The sequence below is a fragment of the Bidens hawaiensis genome, unplaced genomic scaffold, assembly GCF_021521415.1.
Source record: "Bidens hawaiensis isolate Kalapana, Puna unplaced genomic scaffold, B.hawaiensis_p1.1 tig00006617_1, whole genome shotgun sequence".
Classification (NCBI taxonomy): Eukaryota; Viridiplantae; Streptophyta; class Magnoliopsida; order Asterales; family Asteraceae; genus Bidens; species Bidens hawaiensis.
In genome coordinates this window covers 764,357-783,710 of record NW_027491447.1, presented here as the reverse complement: position 1 = coordinate 783,710, position 19,354 = coordinate 764,357, and the positions used below count along the sequence as shown (strand labels likewise).

At 32.2% G+C, this 19,354-nt stretch overlaps 1 protein-coding gene across 1 annotated transcript; it reads left to right on the top strand.

The window, feature by feature from the left end:
* Positions 1–14,088: 14,088 nt before the first annotated feature.
* LOC143633167 (glucomannan 4-beta-mannosyltransferase 2-like) lies at positions 14,089–18,514 on the top strand. Its single transcript, XM_077101516.1, has 9 exons — positions 14,089–14,697; positions 14,835–14,933; positions 15,380–15,632; positions 16,860–16,970; positions 17,061–17,197; positions 17,285–17,398; positions 17,484–17,683; positions 17,773–17,973; positions 18,202–18,514. The coding sequence occupies exons 1-9, from the start codon at positions 14,365–14,367 to the stop codon at positions 18,362–18,364; spliced, it is 1,611 nt and encodes a 536-aa protein (XP_076957631.1). The 5' UTR covers positions 14,089–14,364; the 3' UTR covers positions 18,365–18,514.
* Positions 18,515–19,354: the final 840 nt, after the last annotated feature.

Sequence of the window (19,354 nt, the reverse complement as noted above, 5' to 3'; positions counted from 1 at the left end):
CCATCATTTATAGTGCCTCGTATAGCCCTATACGGTCGTAGAGACATTTTTTTATATATTATCTAACTTGCATCATATTTTTTTTAACAATTTTAAATGTTCTTCTTTTCGACCATTTCATGTGTTGTATAGCACCACTTAAAATTTGTCTAGACAGGTCGTATATATGGCTCGTTTAGGCTCGTATAGTCGTTTTCCAACAGTGATTAATAGTTGTCAAAATGCAATCTGAATTTTTCCGCAAATGTTTTCTATACGACCGTATAAGTTTTATAGTTTGTTGGGAGCAATACGAGTCATTTAATGCCTATACGGCTCGTATAGGCTGCAAAAAGCTGTTTTTTTGTCCCCTTGTCACTCATGCGTACCCTATACGGCCATATAGGCCTATACGAGTCGTATAAAAATGTGGGGGTGGTGTATGAGGATCACATCCCAAAAAATAAATAAATTTGGAATCTTATTATATGATAACGTTCTCTCTATGTGTCAACCAATTTATTCAAAAATGCTAAACAAACTTTGCTACGAAATAATTTATGCATTTTTTATGTATATATATACAAAGAATCGAATCTGAATTCATAATTCGATTTTCTATTTAATTATATCATAGTTCCATTTGCGGATGTGATTTTATTTGAATGTGATTTATTCGATTTATTCCGTTTATCCGGATTAATCAACTTTAAATTAGACTATATTAATTATATTATATATTAGACATTTAATTGTATAATATTTTCAAAACCATGCTTTATTTACATTTCATATTCATAATCCATATTAGACCAAAATACTAAAACTCATCACTATTTTAAAACTATTTGTCATTATGATGTTTATTTTGTTTTAGACTTTTCCGGTTTGAATGGTTTGTTTATGGTTATATGTTTAAGTCTATTTAATGATTTGGAATTTTTTTTTAATGTCCAACTTTTGGTTTTAAGACATATATATGCTGTGTTGAATGTTTTGATGTTGTACAAACTCCAAACAACTGTTCGGGACACAAACATAAGGTAAATATAGGCAAAATTGTTGTTTTGGTTGAATTTGCTTTATACAATTTGAATTGTTTTGTTTGGCTTTAACCTAAATCGAATCGAACAGAATTTGGATCGATTACGGTTCAATTATTACCTTTATGAATTTAGTTAGGATCAATTTTCGATTAGGGGATAAAAATCTCATAATCGAATAAAACAAATTGAATAAATGGATAACTAGACCTATGAACACCCTAGCACCAACTATTGTTTTTATTAGCACCAACTATTGTTTTTATTAACAATTTACTCTTGGAATGTGCTAACTCCTATTCTAACAACACATACAATTATTTGCAACAAAAGGCCATTAGTTTAGAGGTATCAAGATGTTGGATAAAATCTTGCATTTCGATGTGAGAATTCAAATCTCATTTATGAAAAGAAAATATTTGTAATACTAACAGTTAAAAAAACATATAAATATCTACTCTCACACAATAGATGGGTCAACAGACATAGAAAGACTAACGACTACTTATTACAAAATATTTAAACACTTTTCATATGTAGTATTTGATAAATACTCATTGAGCACTATAAGGTTTGGAACATCGCCAGGTTGGTTTTAAATCTTAAAAAATATAGTATTCCCTTGTCGAGTTATATTAGAGGCAACTTTGGTTTTGGTGAGTGGTTATTGGTTAATGTTTTGGGCCGTTGCGTATTATCTTCCCCAAATTATTTAAATTGGAAAAAAAAGGAAGAAAAAATGTTGGATTATAGATTGTTAATCTTGCAAAATAATATCATCTCATGGAAGTGGCGGTGGTCTTATGCCCCGCACTCGGTAGTTGAATTAAGTGAATGGCATATGTGTAATGTTACTAGGTCAAGTTCAAGTGTCTACCAACGTAGACAAATGGGTTTGGGAGGGTGATGCATCAAAAATCTTTATGGTTAAGTCTGTAAAATGTTTGCTACCTAAATTGGATGGGACAAGGTGGATACAATTTCAAATGGTACAGTTGGGTTCTAGTAAATGAAACATATTTGGTTGGAGAGTCGAAATGGACCCTATTCCAACCTTGGTGGCTTTAAGTGTTGGGATCATTCACTTGAAGAAATTAAAACCGTAGAATACCTTTACCTCTAGTTACCTATCCTTGGTTATTTGGTAATATGCTAGCAATGGACATAAGATTTTGTTTTCTCGGTTCAAGATATTTTTTATCTTTATAAGTAGGCCCTAAAGGAAGATTTTAAAGACAACATTCGTGACAATTTTGTCAGCTCAAGCTAGTGCATTTGAAATGCAAGGAATGAGCGACACTTATCAAATATAAAAACAAATATGAGGAAAATATTGGAATGACCGTTTTCTAATTGGTTTAACTCCAAATCCATATTTTGGTTGGATTGATGCAAATTCAATTTTATGTAATTATGTTGTAATTATCTTGTAATTGTTTGGTCTTTATGGGCGTTTTATATTAGACAAATTTGATTTAACAATCTCAACTTAATGCAGTTGGCCGATAATAATTCCAACTTAGAAAATAGCTGTCATCGGTCCAAACTTTCACACTATTTGTTTTCATTTGACCCATTTTAAAAAAAACTTAACGACGTTAAGTTTTTTTTTCAAATTTCAAATTGATGTTTTAGGGCTTTTCTTTGGAACGAGGATACGAGTCGATTGATGTAAAATTTACCTCAAAACGGTGATCCAAACAACTAAAGGATGCTTCATTCCGGTGTGTAAACTTTTAATTAACAAAAATCAATTTGTTTGGAGCACCGTTTTGAGGTAAATTTTACATCAATTGATATGTATCCCCATTCCGATCAAAAGCCCTAAAACATCAATTTGAAATTTGGAAAACGTCGTTAAGTTTTTTTTAACGGGGTTCAATGAAACAAACAGTGTGAAAATTGATATTATCATCAGCCAACTGCATTAAATTGGGATTACAAAAATCCAATTCGCCTTTTATATAAAGTTTACGTTTTCAAAAAGAAAAAAAAATTTGCAGCATAAGCTTTCAGTTTCTTTTAAATAACGTTGATAAGATAGAAGTTTATAAAATATGTTTTCATAAGAATTTCATATCTAAATTTTGTTGATCCAATATATGAAATTAAGTAATAATGTTAGGTCAACAATAACATCAAAAAATAATAACTATTACATATATACCATAGATTAACATGTTGCAACGGTCATTAAGCATTTATGTTGATTTATATAATCAAGTGAAAAGATCCAATACACTAATCCTTAACGTACATTGTACATTAACGTACGCGAATTCATTTTTTCACGAATCGATCCATGAAATCACATCCAAACATCTCGGAATCGTCAATACATATCCAATTAATCATTTGTTCTCCGAAAAAACAGATTTGGATGGTTAATCGATCAATTTTCACTTTTTTCACGAAGACCGTTTTTTGAGCGTTTTGCTGAGCGTTTAAGTTTTCTTAAAGTTTTCTGAGCGTTTTAGGTTTTTGCCTTTGAGCGTCTCGCGTACCTGCCGTACGTTAAGGCATTAGCTTACAGTAACTGCACCCATATAATCAAACCCTCAATAATTAATAAATGTATAACTTAACATACTTATAAAAACATAATACGCATTTTGGATAAAATATAAAACTATCAATAAACAAAATGTAATTAACGTTCTTTTATGGATTTTTGCTTTCCAATAAAGGTGCATGTTATGGTACACCTAGTTGCATTTGTTTTTTTTGCAATCATCGGGTTGATTGAGTGTAAGAATATATATATTATAATAAACTTTATAAATAAAAAAATTTGCACAACCAATTAATGTCCATTTCTACAACTCGACTCTAAATACCATGTTATGATCCTTGAAATATTATTTTAGTAAGTGGAATGTCCTCGGTGTTGTGTCCATATATTTTTTTCAGTAATCTTGGAGATCAAATAAATATGATCCAATGTTTTAAATCTCGGTATGAACCGGCCGGCAGTATGGAAACTACCAGCTACCAGACACGACTCTGATATGATGAATGCCGATAAAACTATGAGATGACATATGTTCCAACCCGCTAGTAAATTCGGTTCTATCGATTCACACCGTTAAACTCGTTTAAACAATCTTTAAATTTTATTTTTTAATTATACAGATTTTGGGTGGTTGAAGAAGAGCTGGAAGGAGAACTTCATAGAGTCATAGTAAATTAGTAATGATATGGATAACATGTTTGGTGAGGAAAAACATTAACCGACTTCTCAAACACAACGTCAATTATCATTTATGTTACTAATCTTATGTAATTTAGTATATTATGATTGTAGCTAACTACAATTCTTATTTTGTATTGTAGGAAAAAAATAGTGAATTTGTGATCGTGAATTTAAAGCATTCAACACTCCAATGCCATAAGCCTATTATAGACACTTGTTTAAAAACTTTGTTTAAAACTTGATTTTTGATTGTGGAATTATGTATTTTTGGATTATATTTTGAGTTGAAGTTGTATTTTGTTATGAAATTATATGGTTAACTAGTCATACCGGTATAAACCGCCCAGGACAACCGGTTGTCTCATTTCTAATTAAGCACATCCTGGTATGGTTAAAAAAAGGGTTTTTAAATGTTTATATGATCAAATGTATTTATTAATTATGGTTCTGAAAATTTGTTTCAACTAGTTTCTAAAACCAGATTTCGGTCTGTACATATATGTTATCAACTGGCCGGTTCAAGCAATGTTTTGAAAACCGAACAATTTGTTGAACCATGTCATGGTATGTCTCGAACGCTGAGCTACGGATAAAAGGAGAAAGTCTTGTGGTTTTGATTGGTTCTTTTACCACTCCTTAACTTTTAAAAGAGCTATTGATTGATAGTGTCGATTCTAGATGACCGGGCTGGTCGGTTTTCCAAACATTGTGTACGATAAGGTGTTTATAACCTATATTATTTACCATATTTAAGCATACTTGTGTGTAAATTTACATTTGGATATGTATTTTTACACTTCAACTTTATTTGGGTAGATACAACATTGAAATATCACTCTAAGGCATGAAAGCTTGACTGTTCGTTTCACGAAATGGAATGAAATTGAAATTGAAATTTACATAAGATTTGGAATTTGAAGGAATTGGATTTGGAATCTGAATATTCCAATAGGAATTGGAATTGGGGGAATTGAAATCCAAATACATTCATATTGTGTACGTTTGACAAATAAATAAGAATCAAGAATTTTTTTTTAACAATACGGCGAAAACATTTTAGTTTTTTTTAGGTTTTGTTTTTTTATTTATATTTTGCGTTATGATTTTTTTATTATTTTTTTAATTTTTTTATGAGTTTTCTATTAAGATAAAAAAAACCCTAAAAAAATATTTAAAAAAAAAAATCATAACTCAAAATATAAATTAAAAACAAAAAAAGTAAAAAAACTAAAATGTTTTATTCGTTGTCCTCGTTAAAAAAACAAAAACAAAAAAAACCACTCGAGATAAGATTCTAATGAATTTCCTTGAATTCCTCTATATTTTGGAAGGATTTGAAATCTTTGTATTTTAATTAATTTTAAGTTCTTAAATTCCAATTTCAATTGTTTGAACCGAACACACCAAAATGAAATTAAGATTTCAATTCCAACGAAACGAACACGTCATGTTATTGGATTTTAATTTCAATTCCTTTGAATTCTTACGAATTCTGTGAAACGAACTGAAACCAAGCATTAGAATTTCGTATCAACAAAACTGAAACCCGTCACTTAATATTTATAAGAAGCATCGAAGAGGAGGATATCGACAAATCTAATTAGATTTAAGAAGACCCATATATAATTAATGTTGAATTTTGGAATTAAAATGTCGTATTTCATCATGTGTGTTAGGTACAACTTCCAATGAGACAACTCATTTGTATTAATCTATGAAGCTATCCTGTCGGTGTACATTAAGGCCAAAAACTTATGCATTAAAAGTTACAAGTTACGCTATAAAAGTTGTAACATTAAGAACTGTGTGCAAAGTGTCGGTAGCTTTTGACAATTTAACAAGTCCCCTTGTTGGCTTGTTTTTTAAGGACATCAAATCCCACTTTTGTTAATGCACCTGATCACATAATTTTCTTTATATTTATTTTTTTTCTTTTAAAAATATATATGAAATAATTCTTTAAACTAAAGCTACACAAAAAACAAAAAAAAGGAACAGTCTTGATCTTATCAAATAATATACATGATATGCGATAATCTTTAGTTTATAGTTTTAATACATAGATATGTATTAATTATTCAATAATACAAGAATCAATTAGTTTAATATAAACAGACGTTAATGGGTCACTCTCTTAAGGTGACATACAAAATGTGTTGAAACTTCTTTATCAAAAGCTAAAGAATCAAAGTACAGGGTTTACTTTGCATCTTGGAAGTGGTCATAAGCAAGAAAACACTAGAGACTGAATATAAATATTTAATATAATAATTTCCTTAACTTCTTTGTTTAAAATAAAATGTAATTTTCAACTACGACATATAAATTCCACCAAATACATACTCAAATGATGGTGAGACATTTATTCCACAATATACGTGCTCAAATGAAGGTGTGATGTAATACAAGCTCAGTTGAGGAATCAAAAGTTAATATTATTTATGACGTCATCTGGTTTTTATATTCAATCCGACTACTGGATCAATAAGGCAGTCCGGTCTCATGAGATGATCATACTTGGTCTGATTCCATATTGTAGATGACTTAATGTATCTCGTGAGATGGTCAACCCTTTTTTTATAAGTCAAGCTAGTGTAATGAATTTTAAAACATTATGAATTTATGATGTCACACATAAACAAGTAAATTATAATACTCTAATTATAACAGAATAATTAATTTGATTTCCTGTACTGGTCTCCTTTGTAACAATTGGTTTTTAAAGGTTAATTAAATCAAGTGATTATTATAAATTAAAATAATAATTAAAAAATGATCAATATGAACGCAAACGAAGTGTTGGGTCATGGGTGCAACGATTTTTGACCAATTTTACTTTACATTACTTTTGTTTGCTCCTTTAATATCGTCTTAGAATGTATTAATATTGACATTTATGTGTTTGTTTTGTTTTTACCCGCGCAAATTAGAGCTTGGATCAAGGGAGGCCGAAAAGTAGTTAGATATTGCATCAACTCCAGTCAACGGTCAGCCACATGAATATGATCTCCCACTTTTTCTTGCCTGTTTTTCGGTTTTAATTTTTATTTTGTCCTTTCCTTTTAAATAATAACGACTAATTAACCATATCTTATGTCACGTGACATTAGTTTTTGGTTATTGACTTATCTCAATATATTTGAATTTGTAGGTGATAATATATGTTACATAAAATCAAGCCGATGATATGTGATTAGATTAAAATGGGATTCAATATGCATGGAGATAGGTGGTCATACGGTTGCAACTTGCAACCATCAAACCTTCTTGTAATAGACTAACATGGATACTTTTCTCATAAATGCGAGTCTCCTAGATATCTGCGTTCGGCTATTCCGTATTTCCGACACCAGCATTCGTTCGTTCTTGTTTTTTGGTTCTTCTCTTGTAGCTGATGATATGCATTAATATGGATGGAGTCTTGTATAACGAAGTGTCAACCTTCTTCTTTTTATTTATCTTTTAACTTTTAATGTCAAATTTTATTATTTCTTTAAATTTGAGCCGATGATCTTTAAGAATTTAAAAGACTTTATCTCTTCATATGAACTAGGAGTTGTCAACCGGGATAACTACCCTCAAAGAATTTGGGCGAAAACAAATGTTTTTTTTTTCTTTTTGGCATGAAATTTTTTAGTTCAAAAAAAAAAAGAAAAAGAAAAGATCACCATTCACTTTGATTGGTGAAACATTTTTCTTATTTTAAACGATTAAAATATGTGACCGAAAATTGCTACTGATTTGAGATGATGAAATTTAGTTATATTTTTCTCTTACTTCTCTCTTAGAATCCATAGTAGTTACTAGTTTGACTGGTATCATAAAAAAATGAAACCCCCCGGGGGGTCACATAGGTGAAAAATATCAAACAGAAAATATTCGTAATGGTTCACTCCACTATATTAAATAGAATAATGTTTAATATAATTTTAAGAAATTACGTGTATGATGGTGATTGGTGGAAAGTAACATTCAATTATCAAGAGCGGGGAACGCTGCTCTTTGCATAACGCTAGGAGGGGCGGTGCCCATTTGTATACATGTAGTGGAGTAGGGGCATCTCTGGGGTGCCGAAAAAATGCCCCAATACAATGCATGTACAGAGTTTGAGACAAAATGCTACTTTCTGGCTCATGACATTTACCTAGATAGGCCATTAACATGAGGGGAAAAAAACTTGGATTTTATGATTTTTCACAGTAAAAAATATTAAAAGAGGGGTGACATATACACAGTAAAAGTTGGTATGAATTTGCCTTAAGACGTACCATTGATAAAAAGATGGATAGAAACATGTTTGGCGTAACGGAGCAATAAAAAGGTTGCCAAGATGCATGCATGCATGAAATAGGGAGGTGTGGCGTGGAGTTATAGTAACATCTCTTCACTTTTTCACGATTGCCAAAGGATTATTGTGTTCGGGATCTCGATGAGGATAAATTGCGGCCTGGCTACTTGTGTTCCTATTCATAAAAACATTTTATTCTTCAAAATTGTTTATATATATATATATATATATATATATATATATATACTAGTTTTTATCCCCTGTATTATAGGGGTTGTTTTATATTATTTGTTCTAATATATGTATTTTTTGAATTTATATATTTTTTACTGCATGAAAGTTAATAATATACCTATGGTTTTATGATAAATTGTTTCACAAATAAATGAGATGTTATAATCCGGTTTAAAAGCTATATGGTTTTGATGAGACCCAAGACCCGTTTATTTGTTTTACTATAAAATTGGTTTTTTTAACCATAAATAATATTTATGAAAGTTAATAATATACTTATGGTTTGATGAGACCCAATACCCATTTTTTTACTATAAAATTGGTTTTCTAATTTAAATAATATATATATTTTTAAAATAAATAAGATATTAATTTTTAGTATATCCTATTTTATATGAATTTTACATCAATAATTTGGTGAGAATAATTTTTTATTTAGTGAGATGTTATAACCCGTTTAAGGAATACCTGGGTTTGGTAAGACACATTCCCACTAATTCGGGTCAAATGCATGAGAAGCCTCCATTTAAAAATCAAGCAAATCTTGTGACTCCAAAAAATGGGGAGCGACCATATCGCGACACATATGATTTTTATGTCTTCGTTTATATATATATATATATATATATATATATATATATATATATATATATATATAGAAAGGTTAAAATAAAAAGACATAGTTTTGTAGGAAGAGTATGAATGACATAAAATTTAGAGTTAGGAAACTATGTAGCCTAAATACTAGATCTTAGGAAACTATTTGGTAGTTTAAAAACTAACAATCTCAACCACTAGATCATAGATCCAAGGGCTTAGATTTATTCTTACTTTTTTTAAGAAACTATCTCTTTTTATTATAACCCACCCCTATATATATATATATATATATATATATATATAGAGAGAGAGAGAGAGAGAGAGAGAGAGAGGTGTGATGTTAACATGCATGGGCAGTGAGTAATAAAATCGTAACATCTTGCAAGAATGATCATGAGCTTTACGTTTAGGCCATGGGAGATGTGATATAGGCATTTTGCGACACGTCGGTGTCACCTCGGCAAATAAATCTTTCACATTTTATTCTTAGACTAAGTATTATGGAGAGGTGGGGTGCCACTACCTGCCACCTCATTCATTTTTAACGTCCAAAGCCATTCAAGAAAAGAAAATGATAGGCGCCATCCCTCTAGCTCGCCAACACAATAACGCTCTGATGCACAACTTTGATGGGGCTATAGTTTTCTCCAATCAATCAAACTATTCACTCACGTTACTATACATTTAAAAAAAGATTAAATAATAAATGTTTTTTTTGTTTGTTAAATCATTATGCGTATTTGAGTAAAAAGTTTCAGAAACCCAATGCCCGGGCAGGAGTGACGTGGCACGTGTCAACACTTTTGGCTAATTAATCATGCTCTGTAACGCATGTCTTACTAGAGTGTGTTATGGTGTGATGTGAAATGCAATGGTGGGTGAGGTTGAGATAAATAATTGATCATGTATATATAAAATAATAAAAATTTAAATTAATAACCAATAAACAAACCCACAAACATTTTTAAGCCCACTAAATTTCTTTTAAGTCCCAACAATAACAAAGCTAACCCTAACAGTCTAATACATAACTATCGTTAATCTATAAAATTTCTTTTTTCTAATATATAAAGGCTCATTTTATAATACTCATTTGGGTACTCGAAATATTGAAGAGGGTTATGTGAAACGTTGATATGCCTAATTGTATATATAAACATTTAAAGCATATAAATAACAAGAGGTATTATGTTTTTCCATTTACAATTAAGTATTAGACTATTCGCAGTCGTGTTGTTATTATGACGTTTTGGGCTATAACGCCGGGGGCACCCCCCATGTTTGGGGACTTTTTTTACACATTATACACAAAACGCGGTGAAGTGGCTCCAAAATCAAAAAAGTGACCGTTAATAATACCGTTGGAGAGTCGTTGGAGATTAAAAATAAATAAATTATTTTCTATATATTAAACCAATTTATCCCCAACTAAAACTCATCAATATAAAATATCTTTTTCAATTCTATATTTCTTCACACAAACTTCACTATATAAATGGATCCTCCAACTATATATAAACGGTTTTTCGGGCCCGACCAACAAGCCGAAGAAGACGCCGAGGAAGAGGCGGTTACGAGTGCGATTGTGCTCGCGACAACTTATATGAGTTCTGTTACGAGTGCGATTAGCTCTCCACCACCCCCGGTTTCAAAAAGATCATATATCGAACGAGATCGTACCGAAGCCAACAACCGGTTGATGACGGATTACTTCTGCGACTCGCCGAGATACAAGAACCCGAAGGCCTTTAGGCGCTGTTTTCGAATGTCTAAAAATTATTTATGCGCATCACCAATGATTTGGAGCGTGAGCTTGATTACTTTAAACATTGGCTGGACGATCGGGGGACGCTAGGATTCACGACTATTCAGAAGGTTACGTATGTCGTACGCGTGCTCGCCTACGGAAACACGACCGACATCAACGACGAGTACTTAAAGATGGCTGATAACACAACTCGGGACACCTTGGAGTATTTTGTTACGGTACGTTTTGTTTTTATTTAAATAATTATATAACTTGTTTACTTAATCAATTATTTTATAAAAGTTGTGTAAAATATAAGAATATTGAAACTATATGGCCCACATTATCTGAGAGAGCTCAACTGGAACGATTTACAACGTCTTTACGAGACACATACAAATGTGCATGGTTTCCCCGGCATGATAGGGAGTGTAGATTGCATGCATTGGGAATGAGCTAATTGTCCAACTGCATGGCGAGGTCAATTCACACGAGATGACCAAAATGGACTAACGATCAGCTTTCAAGCGATTGCTTCATACGACATTTGGATTTGGTTGGCATTATTTGGTGTTCCCGGTTCCAACAATGACATAACCGTCTTAGAACAGTCTCCTGTGATGAAGAGTTACATATCTGGGACCGTTCCCGTCGCTTCGTTTTGGGCTAACAATAACTTCTACCATCATAGGTACTATCTGGGTGATGGAATATATCAAGAGCATACGATAATCGTTAAAACATTCAAAGACCCCAAGGATGAAAAAAAGACAGTATTTTATGAAAGTGCAAGAGTCTGCGAGAAATAATATCGAGAGGTGTTTTGGTGTTCTTAAAAAACGATGGCATTTTGTTAAAAATCCTTATCGTCTATGGTCTTTAGAAAGAATGAAATGTGATATGTATGCGTGTATCATAATGCATAACATGATCATCGAGGACGAGGGAAGAGCAATATGTCCAAATTTCATACCGGACCCGGATCCACCACGGACTCCAGAAAGTATGGAGCAAAGACTCGAAAACTCGGATTTCGTGCGGTCAAAAGAGATACATAACGCACTAAAGAAGGATTTGTTCCAACATCTTTGGATGAATCGGATTTTGCCTGGTGAAAACGATGATAAAAATGAGGGCAACAATGAAGACGATGATGAAGACGACGACAACGATGGGGACGAAGAAGATGAAGACGAAGAGGGCGAAGACGACGAGGACGAAGAGGGCGAAGACGACGAGGACGACAACGACGACGAGTAGTTCTTTTTTTATTTTAATGTAATATTTATTTAAGAAAATATTATTGTTATTTGATTATTCTTAATAAAAAATTAAAAAAAAAACAAAAAGTGTAAAAGTGACTGGGCGCCACGTGCGCATAATGTATGGGGATGGGGCTTTATGACCACACCCTATTTTTGTTTAAAGTCATAACTTTAACTGGACGCCACGTAACGCATAATGCCTGAGAGTGAGACTTTATAATTACTCACGGTCTTATGTTGTCACACTAAATATCTTAAAATAATTTAATGTCACAGGATACAATCAATTTCTTGTATTTAATAACTATCAATTTTGTATTTTGAGATGACATGTTACATTTCAATGTTTTGTCTTTCACATGATACTTCACGCATTTAGACCTTTTCCAACCCTTTTTTCCCATGAACAGGGCCGTCTTTGAGGCATAGCGGGGTAGTCAACGGCCACAGGCCCGACACTCCGCTAGGCTCGAAATTATTTTTTATAAAAAAGGTTATATGTATTTTTATCAAAAACATGTGTATAATCAATGTTTCAACACAATTACATAATCACTAGTTTGGTCTAATGATAAAGGGGTATGACATATAACCAAAAGGTTGTGGGTTCTAGCTTTATTTGAGACAATTTTAAGCTTATTTTTATACAAAAGTTTTTACACAACTTAAATCATAATCAAATAAAAGCTCATTTATAATTAAATTGTTTAAACCCAACAAAATGTTTCTTTTACTTAAGACCCAAAATAAAGTTCGCGTTTGGCCCAAGAAAATTTCGTCTTTTCGGAGCCGGCCCTGCCCATGAACTACTATGAATATACTTATATAGTAATTTTTGTATTTCTGGTTTTAGTTTTTTTTTTAATTATTTACATCTAAAATTTTATTTTAAAGACCTACAAACTTGCAAAATTCTATTTACGTAACTGCAAGATAAAACAGGTAACTTTTAAGAATATATGAAATGACAACATATGTACACGTTAGTTATTTGGTGTTTATTATTGGTGGTTATCTTTTAGTTGAACTAAATATGTATAATTCTGTTTTTTTAGTAGTAAGTATTTGATGTTTGATTTTAAAACGTAACATTCAGTTGATCGACTTATAAACTTTATCAATTGATCTGAACTGCTAAAAATAGATAACCTGCAAACGGAAGGTTCATGTATATTTTGATCTTAACATGAGTACGTAGTAAATAATGTTAATTTTTTTAAAAATGCGAACGTAAGAAACAATACCAACTACAATACCAATCTACATAAACAATAACTTATAATAATAAAGAAAAGAACCTAAAAACTACAACAAAAGAATCAAAATCAAGAACAAAATAATAACAGCATGACCAGCAAATACTTATAACAGCAAAAGAAAGCATCTAATAATAACAACAAAATATAAATAAGCAAATACTTATAACGTCTCATAATCGAAAATTAGCAAATACGAACAAAAAATAGCAGCAAACACCTATAAAAGTAAGTGTAAAAGTGACTGGGCGTCACGTGGCGCATAACGCCTGGGGGTGGAGAGTTATGACTACACCCTGTTTTTGTAAAAAACCATAACTCTGACTGGACGCCACGTGACGCATAATACATGAAGGTAGAGAGTTACGACTACACATGGTCTTTAGTTTCTTATTTCTTATAATAAAACTAACAATAAAACTAATAAGGTAAGAAAATAATTAAAAAAAATAATAAATCGACTATAAAAAACGTCAAAAACCCTCTCTCTCTACCACCACACTCCTCTCTCTCTCTACCTTCACCCTCTTCATTTCCTATCCTCTCTTCGGCAATGCCACAACACACCTCTGTTTCTGCTCTGTTTTAACCCAACAGAACACACAGATTCACCACTGTTTTGGCATAATCCGAAGCTGAGGTTAGGAATCCCATCAAACCAACCAGTTTTCTCATCTGGGTATTCAACAAAACCTTAAAATCTCAACCACATTCACAGATCTAAGATCCCCTGTTTTCCCCTGTTTTTATAAATTCAAAATGGGTGACGTCATTTCCGGCAAGAATTTGATACCGGAGAGTTTTCCGGGAGTGTCGGTGGACTTGGCGGCGCAAATTGGAATGCTGTGGGACTTAATTAAGGCGCCATTGATAGTCCCATTGCTGCAATTGGCTGTTTATATATGTTTGGCCATGACTGTTATGTTGTTTATGGAACGCCTTTACATGGGTATTGTTATTATTCTTGTCAAGTTGTTTTGGAAGAAACCCGATAAGCGATACAATTGGGAGCCCATTCGGGAAGATTTGGAAATCGGGAACTCGGCTTTCCCTTTGGTTTTAATTCAAATCCCTATGTTTAATGAAAAAGAGGTTCGGTTCGTTTATTTTTGTTATTATTATTTTTTTTTGTTTACTTATGCGATTTGATAAAACAGCTTGAAAGAGTGAAAGACATTTATTTGGTTTTTTAAGGTTGTTAATGTGTTGAATGAATGATGACGTCACAGGTATACAAGATCTCAATTGGGGCGGCGTGTAATTTGTCATGGCCATCTGATCGGCTTGTGATTCAAGTACTTGATGACTCTACTGACTTTGTCATCAAGGTACAACTCATTGAAGCATAAAAGCTTGTATAGAATTAGTTAAATAATAAAAGAAGATTTCAATCATTTTTCATCTCATTCAACCCTTTTTACTTGTTCAAATGATTACATCATTTTCATTGCCAAAATTTTGGTTACATGTTATAAAGCCTATATTCACGGTTTCTAGATCCGAATTCACAAAAAATGGATCATTGACCAATTGACTTATTTATAGGTGATTATATTTTTGGTATAGATACATTTATTTTTTATGTATCTAACAGTTTAATGCAAATCATTAAATTTTTATGGGGTTGATACAAATTTATTTATTTCACTGATTCTAATTTTTTAACAGCCGATTTAATTCATTTAACATTTAATGCCATTTTTAGTTTATTTTTTGTTTTTGTACTTTATATTGATTTTTTAGAAAGAGAAATAATTTGTTTTATAAATTTTAGGATATGATTGAGAAAGAATGCCAAAGATGGGCAAGCAAAGGGGTTAACATCAGGTATCAAATTAGAGAAAATAGAGGAGGTTACAAAGCTGGTGCCCTTAAAGAAGGATTAAAACATGATTATGTTAAAGACTGCGAATACGTGACCATATTCGATGCCGATTTCCGTCCCGAGCCCGATTTTCTAAGGCGTGCCATACCGTTCCTCGAGTTCAATCCTCAAATCGCCCTCGTTCAAGCCCGGTGGCGGTTTGGTAAGTCTTTATTTTTTTTAATTAAACCATGCCTCATAAGTCCTAAGTGTTGATTAATTATATGATAATTTGACTATGTGTAGTTAATATTAGGTTACTAACCCAAATATAAATAATAAGTAATTAATAAAAGATAAATAATGAAAGAAAAGGTAAGAATGAGTACACCTGCTAACAGTGTAGAAGTGTCGGTAGCCTCAACCACTTTAAAAAGAGAAATTATAATGTTCACTTTTTATCTCATTAAAGTAATGGAAAACATAGATATTTATTTAATATTTAATATAATATAATAATAAAATAAAACAAAATATCAGCAAGCAAATAATTGGTGACAAGAAGCGTGTAAGTGTAAGTTTGGGTTAGACAGAGAATAATATGAAAGTACATGGATCAGTTCTAAAACAAGAGTATAGTACAAGGAGTTAAAAGGTAAATAAACATGTTGTCGTAAAAGATGTGGGACCCAATCAGACTGCACCAATCACGGGATCGTAGCCGTCCGATTGTGACACTACTAGAATGCACCACTTCGTGTCTTGTACTTTAGTTATCTTAACTAATTTAAGGTTTAGATGATTTTCTTGAAACTTGTAACTTATGCTTTAGAAGGTTGTATGCTATATGTATATCTTTGTATTGACTTAATCATCCGGATTAAGTTCCAAAATACCCGGCATAAATGTTGTTGAGGCAAGGGTAGTGTCGTCATTTCAGCAACTTCAGACAAGGGGTGTTTGGTAATTTACTAGTTTAGTACTGTCTTGTCCACGTGCATTATGTCGTTAGTACAGCTGCTGGATTCACCGACACTCAAGGCTCTTGATTTTACATTTTACTCCCTTTGGTCAAAACTATTATTATTATTATTATTATTATTATTATTATATAAGTTAGTGTATTTAATAGTATTAAAATGAAGAGGTTAGATATTAATGAGGTGGGCGTTGATGTAATTCCACGTAGGATAGTGACAAAAAAAACAAGCTGTGAAGTCATGTGCTTAATGGCGTGTCGTGTTTATGATGTAGAAGAAACATGTGTGTTGTAGCTTCCATGGGCAGATAAGAATAACACATGACCCCACTAGACTAATCACTTATATAATCTGTTGCTAGTTTTTTTAAAAATTATTTAGTGATTACTGAATATTAATAATGCATTTATATCAAGACAAATATTATCTTAAATGTATTTTAAATTTATTTTTTTTATTAAATTGTGCAGTGAACTCTGATGAATGTTTATTGACAAGAATGCAAGAAATGTCACTAGATTACCATTTCACAGTGGAGCAAGAAGTGGGATCAGCCACGCATGCGTTTTTCGGATTCAACGGTAATAAAATTACCAAAATTAAATAATGATATTTTTCAATCATTAAGTTTTTAGCATGTAGAGTGACATGAATATATGCAATTACCTCAGGAACTGGTGGCGTGTGGCGTATTGCTGCCATTAATGAAGCCGGAGGGTGGAAGGATCGGACCACTGTGGAGGACATGGATCTTGCTGTTAGGGCAGGTCTCAAAGGCTGGAAGTTCCTTTATCTTGGTGACCTTCAGGTTAGTCAAAGTTAACATTTTTATCAATCTTTGAATGGACCCGCGGTTATTTCTCAAGTTAACAAGCAAAATTGATAAATGGTGTAGGTGAAAAGTGAACTTCCTAGTACATTCAAGGCGTTCCGTTATCAGCAACATAGGTGGTCATGTGGTCCAGCCAATCTGTTCAGGAAAATGGTGATGGAGATCGTTAAAAACAAGGTTCGTTAAGTTTGTTTTCAATCGTTTTTCTTGATTCTTATGACAGCAATGGTATTAATTTTGATTGATATTATTATGGTTGCAGAAAGTGACATTATGGAAGAAAGTATATGTGATTTACAGTTTCTTCTTTGTAAGAAAGATTATCGCGCATATGGTCACATTTTTCTTCTTCTGTGTGGTTCTTCCCCTCACAATATTGGTCCCTGAAGTTGAAGTCCCAATTTGGGGTGCCATTTACATCCCATGCATCATCACCACTCTGAATTCAGTTGGAACTCCTAGGTAAAATATTATTATCATTTTCATCATCATATGTTAATTAAATTGTGTATAATATAATATATGACAAACTGTTTTATTTATTTTTTTAGGTCCATACATTTATTATTCTACTGGATTCTTTTTGAGAATGTGATGTCTCTGCACCGTACAAAGGCAACATTCATCGGTTTACTTGATGCTAAGAGGTCGAACGAGTGGGTTGTTACCGAGAAACTAGGAGATGCTCTCAAGAACAACAAAACGGCTGCTAAACCTGCTCCAAAAAAATTCAAATTCAATATCGGTGACAGGTACAAATCATAGCTTTCTCTTTGTTCTTTTCTGGATTTATTTTTTATTTTTTGACTTCTTAAACTTGACCAAATCCAATCTTGTTTGGTCATTTGAGTCTTTTGTATTGGTGATTTGACCAAATACCACTTCACCAACTACTCAATACTTTTAGGCAGTGTTTAGTAAGATAGAAGTTAGACATTTGAGTCTATGTATATTTAATTTATGTTTTTTTGGTGATGTAGAATTCATCTTACGGAGCTTGGTTTTGCGGTTTTCCTCTTCTTCACCGGATGCTATGATTTTATGTATGGAAAGCACAACTACTTCATATACATATTCCTCCAAACGATCACATTCTTTATTGTCGGGTTTGGATACGTGGGCACCATTGTCCCAAGCTCTTAAAAACTCTGATGGTGACTTGAAACTTAGCAAGCGAAACCGTGCATCTTTGGTCTCTTTCATCTCAACTTATTCTCAGTATATACAATGTTTCGTGTGATTGAAGCGCATACTGTTGAGGGGGACAATGAAAAAATGTTAAAAGGTTGGAGTTTTGGGGAGATTGATCTTGTTTGTGAAAATTATAAGAAAAGTAGGTGGTTTGTTAGAGGGTCATAGTATACAATTGAGTTGAAGAAAATTTATGTTTATGTTTTTTATTGCATTTCTAGTTGCTTTTGTTTTGAATATTTATATTTGGGTTTTTAGAATTTTGGTTTGTTAAAGAGGTATAATATGGTGGCAATAGGAAGACTTAAGACATCTCTTTTTTATTTATTGCAAAAGGTCTTTCTTTAGTTTTTAATACATCATGTGATTGCTTACTTACACACTTGGAAAGAATCAAGATTTGATGCATAAAATCAAGTGATGGCCCAATAGCATTATGATGTTGGATTTATGTGCATAATGCACAACTTAGCACTAGTTGTCACATATGTTCCTAGATGTGCACATTCCGGATAGGGAATTAACCAGTTAGATCGGTTAATCGGGTAGGGTATTAACCGGTTTTAAGACAAGGACCCCCTAGCCGGTATAACTGGTTATGGAAAAAACTGATTTTTTTATAAAATAATAAAAAAAATCAATAATATAAACCGGTTTCTAACCGGCAGTTAGAACCGGGTATAAACCGGTTAGTGGTGGACCGTTCACTAACCGGTTAGCTTGTGTACCTCTATATGTTACACACTGAGCAATTATACCAGTAAACAGTATGATTTGAATGTCGAAAACTCGGATCAACATTGCACGTATTATTATTTGGATAACATAAATGATTTTTTATAATATAAATTTCATGTTATTATTTGAAGAGTTAATAATATTTTTACATTTATGTAAATTAAATGTAATCAATGTTATTTATGATATATGGAATCTTCAGAT